This window comes from Pezoporus wallicus, unplaced genomic scaffold, assembly GCF_028554395.1.
Source record: "Pezoporus wallicus isolate ANWC-B61680 ecotype Strahan unplaced genomic scaffold, APGP_CSIRO_Pwel_v1 contig_14748, whole genome shotgun sequence".
In the NCBI taxonomy this organism is placed as follows: Eukaryota; Metazoa; Chordata; class Aves; order Psittaciformes; family Psittacidae; genus Pezoporus; species Pezoporus wallicus.
The window spans coordinates 1-3,034 of record NW_026638248.1 but is presented as its reverse complement, the minus strand read 5'-3'; the positions used below and the strand labels follow the sequence as shown (position 1 = coordinate 3,034).

The window sequence follows — 3,034 nt, the reverse complement described above, 5'->3', positions numbered from 1 at the left end:
CATCCGCCCTAGAAACAACCCCCTCCCCGCAGCCCCATAGGCACCAGGCCTGGTACAACCGCCCTCACCGCCTAAGGAGACCCCCATAGGGACCCACTCCCAACCCTGGGACCCTCCATCACCCCCTGGAGACCCCCAAGAGACCCCCATAGGGACCCCCATCCACTGGGACTCCCCTTTGCCCCTTCAGTGGACCCTCATCGAGATCCCCCAGGTCACCCCCCCCCCCAGCATCCCTGACACCCCCCCTCCCATCCACACAGGGACCCCCACAGGACCCTGAGACCCTCCCTCACCCCCATAAGGACCTGGGACTCCCCCTCACCCCAATAGGGACCCCCACAGTGCCCTGGGACCCCCTCACCCGCATTAGGGACCCCCCCCAGAGACACCCCCGAGCACCCCTTATCCCTGGGGCACCCCCTCCCACCCCACAGGGCTCCTCCCCCCGCGACCCTCACCCACATCCGGGACCGCACCGGGACCCCCCAAGCCGGGGGACGGGGGTATCCGGTGGGTGCTGGGGGGGAGCCGCTGAACCCCCCCCCCCGGTGCCCCCCAGCCGTGGGTCATGCGGCGCCGGAGCGATCGTGCCCCCAGGGAGAAGGCGCTGGTGGCCACGGAGGAGGAGACGAAGAGCGCGGGCAGGAAGGGGGAGCAGGGCCCAGGTGAGCCCCGGCCCCACAGCGGCTTCGGGGGTGGAGGTGCTGCGAGGGACCCCCTGATGTCCCCCCCCTTGCCCTGCCCCAGAGGGGTTCCAGTGCTCCGGGGTCCTGGAGCGGGACTTGCCCGAGCTCTGCGCCCGCGCCGGCATCACCCACGTCCCGCGGGTCACGGTGCGGCCGGCCCCGAGCTTCCCTGCGGACGGTGAGCGGGATCCGGGGGGTTTAAAGGGGGAGGGGGGGGGGGAGGTGCGGGCAGCACCCCCAGAACCCCCCGGTCCCGGTCCCGGTCCCGCAGCGGAGCCGCCTGCGGGGACGCTGGAGGAGGCGCTGGCCCGCATCGAGCGCAAGTACCGGAGCTTCCAGCCCCGCATCCAGGTGGAGCGGGAGCAGGAGGAGCCCCGCAGCGTCCGCGCCGTGTTCCTGCGAGGTGGGTCCTGGGGGGCGAGGGGAGCCTGGGATCACCCCTGGGATCCCGCTGGGAATGCGGGGAGGGCCAAACCCCCCCCCCCTCCATGGACTTGTGTCCCTGTGTCCCGCAGGCTGGAAGCTCGAGGAGGAGATGCTGGGGGTCCTGAGCCAGTGTCTGACCGCGCTGGGGGCGCTGCAGGAGCTGCAGTGAGTGCGGGGTGCAGGCAGCGGGACCCCCATGCCCCTCCCATGGCATCGGGACCCCCATGTCCCCCCCATGGCTTTGAGATCCTCATGTCCCCCCCCCCCATGGCTTTGAGACCCCCATGTCCTCCCCCACGGCTTTGAGATCCCCCATGTCCCCCCCCCCCATGACTTCGAGACCCCCATGTCCCCCCCCCCCATGGCTTTGAGACCCCCATGTCCCCCCCCATGGCTTTGAGATCCTCATGTCCCCCCCCATGGCTTTGAGACCCCCATGTCCCCCCCCCCTTTGAGACCCCCATGTCCCCCCCCCCCATGGCTTTGAGACCCCCATGTCCCCCCCCATAGCATCGGGACCCCCATGTCCCCCCCCATGGCTTTGAGACCCCCATGTCCCCCCCATGGCTTCGAAAACCCCATGTCGTCGCCCCCATGGCTTTGAGACGCCCATGTCCCCCCCCATGGCATCGGTACCCCCATGTCCCCTCCATGGCTTTGAGACCCCCATGTCCCACCCATGGCATTGGGACCCCCATGTCCCCCCCCCCATGGCTTCGAGACCCCCATGTCCCCCCCCATGGCATCGGGACCCCCATGTCCCCCCCGAGCCTGGATTTGAGACCCACATGTCCCCCCCCCCCATGGCTTCGAGACCCCCATGTCCCCCCCCCCCCCATGGCATCGGGACCCCCATGTTCCCCCCAATGGCATCGGGACCCCCATGTTCCCCCCCCCCGGCTTCGAGACCCCCATGTCCCCTCCAATGGCATTGAGACCCCCATGTCCCCTCCAATGGCATCGGGACCCCATGACCCCCATGTCCCCTCCAATGGCATCGAGACCCCCATGTCCCCCCCAATGGCATCGTGACCCCCATGTCCCCTCCAATGGCATCGGGACCCCCATGTCCCCCCCATGGCATCGGGACCCCCATGTCCCCTCCAATGGCATCGGGACCCCCATGTCCCCCCCAGTGGCATCGAGACCCCCATGTCCCCCCCGGCATCGGGACCCCCATGTCCTCCCCAATGGCATCGAGACCCCCATGTCCCCTCCAATGGCATCGAGACCCCCATGTTCCCCCCCCCCCAATGGCATCGGGACCCTGATGGCGCCGTGTCCCCCCCGCAGCCTCTGGAACGTGCCGCTGCCGGAGCCGCTGCTGCCGGTGCTGGCGGCGCTGCCAACGCGCTGCTCCCGCCTGCGGTACGCGCTCATTAACGCTCCCTCATTAGCGCTCATTAACGCTCCCTCATTAGCGCTCATTAACGCTCCCTCATTAGCGCTCATTAAGGCCTGTGGGGCCAGGGAGGATCCTGAGCGCTGGAATGGGCTCTCCGCAGGACGCTGAGCCTGGAGGGGAATCCTTTGCCTGAATCCGCTTTCCAGCTGTTGATGGGCACCGACAGCCTGTGAGTCTGAGCTGGGCCGAGCCCCAACATCTGTACGGGCCCAGGCGGTGTGGGGCTATATGGTCCTGGTGTGGAGCTGTATGGATCCAGCAGTATAGGGCTATATGGTCCTGGTGTGGAGCTGTATGGATCCAGCAGTATGGGGCTATATGGTCCTGGTGTGGAGCTGTATGGATCCAGCAGTATGGGGCTATATGGTCCTGGTGTGGAGCTATATGGATCCCAGCAGTATAGGGCTATATGGTCCTGGTGTGGAGCTGTATGGATCCAGCAGTATGGGGCTATATGGTCCTGGTGTGGAGCCCTATGGATCCAGCAGTATGGGGCTATATGGTCCTGGTGTGG

At 67.6% G+C, this 3,034-nt stretch overlaps 1 protein-coding gene across 1 annotated transcript; it reads left to right on the top strand.

Moving 5' to 3' along the window:
• Window positions 1-571: 571 nt before the first annotated feature.
• On the top strand, window positions 572-2,689 carry LRRC71 (leucine rich repeat containing 71; the record flags this gene model as incomplete). Its single annotated transcript, XM_057410207.1, has 6 exons — window positions 572-668; window positions 751-867; window positions 961-1,092; window positions 1,205-1,280; window positions 2,409-2,483; window positions 2,621-2,689. Coding segments are annotated over exons 1-6 (566 nt in total), but the record flags the coding sequence as incomplete, so codon positions are not given.
• Window positions 2,690-3,034: the final 345 nt, after the last annotated feature.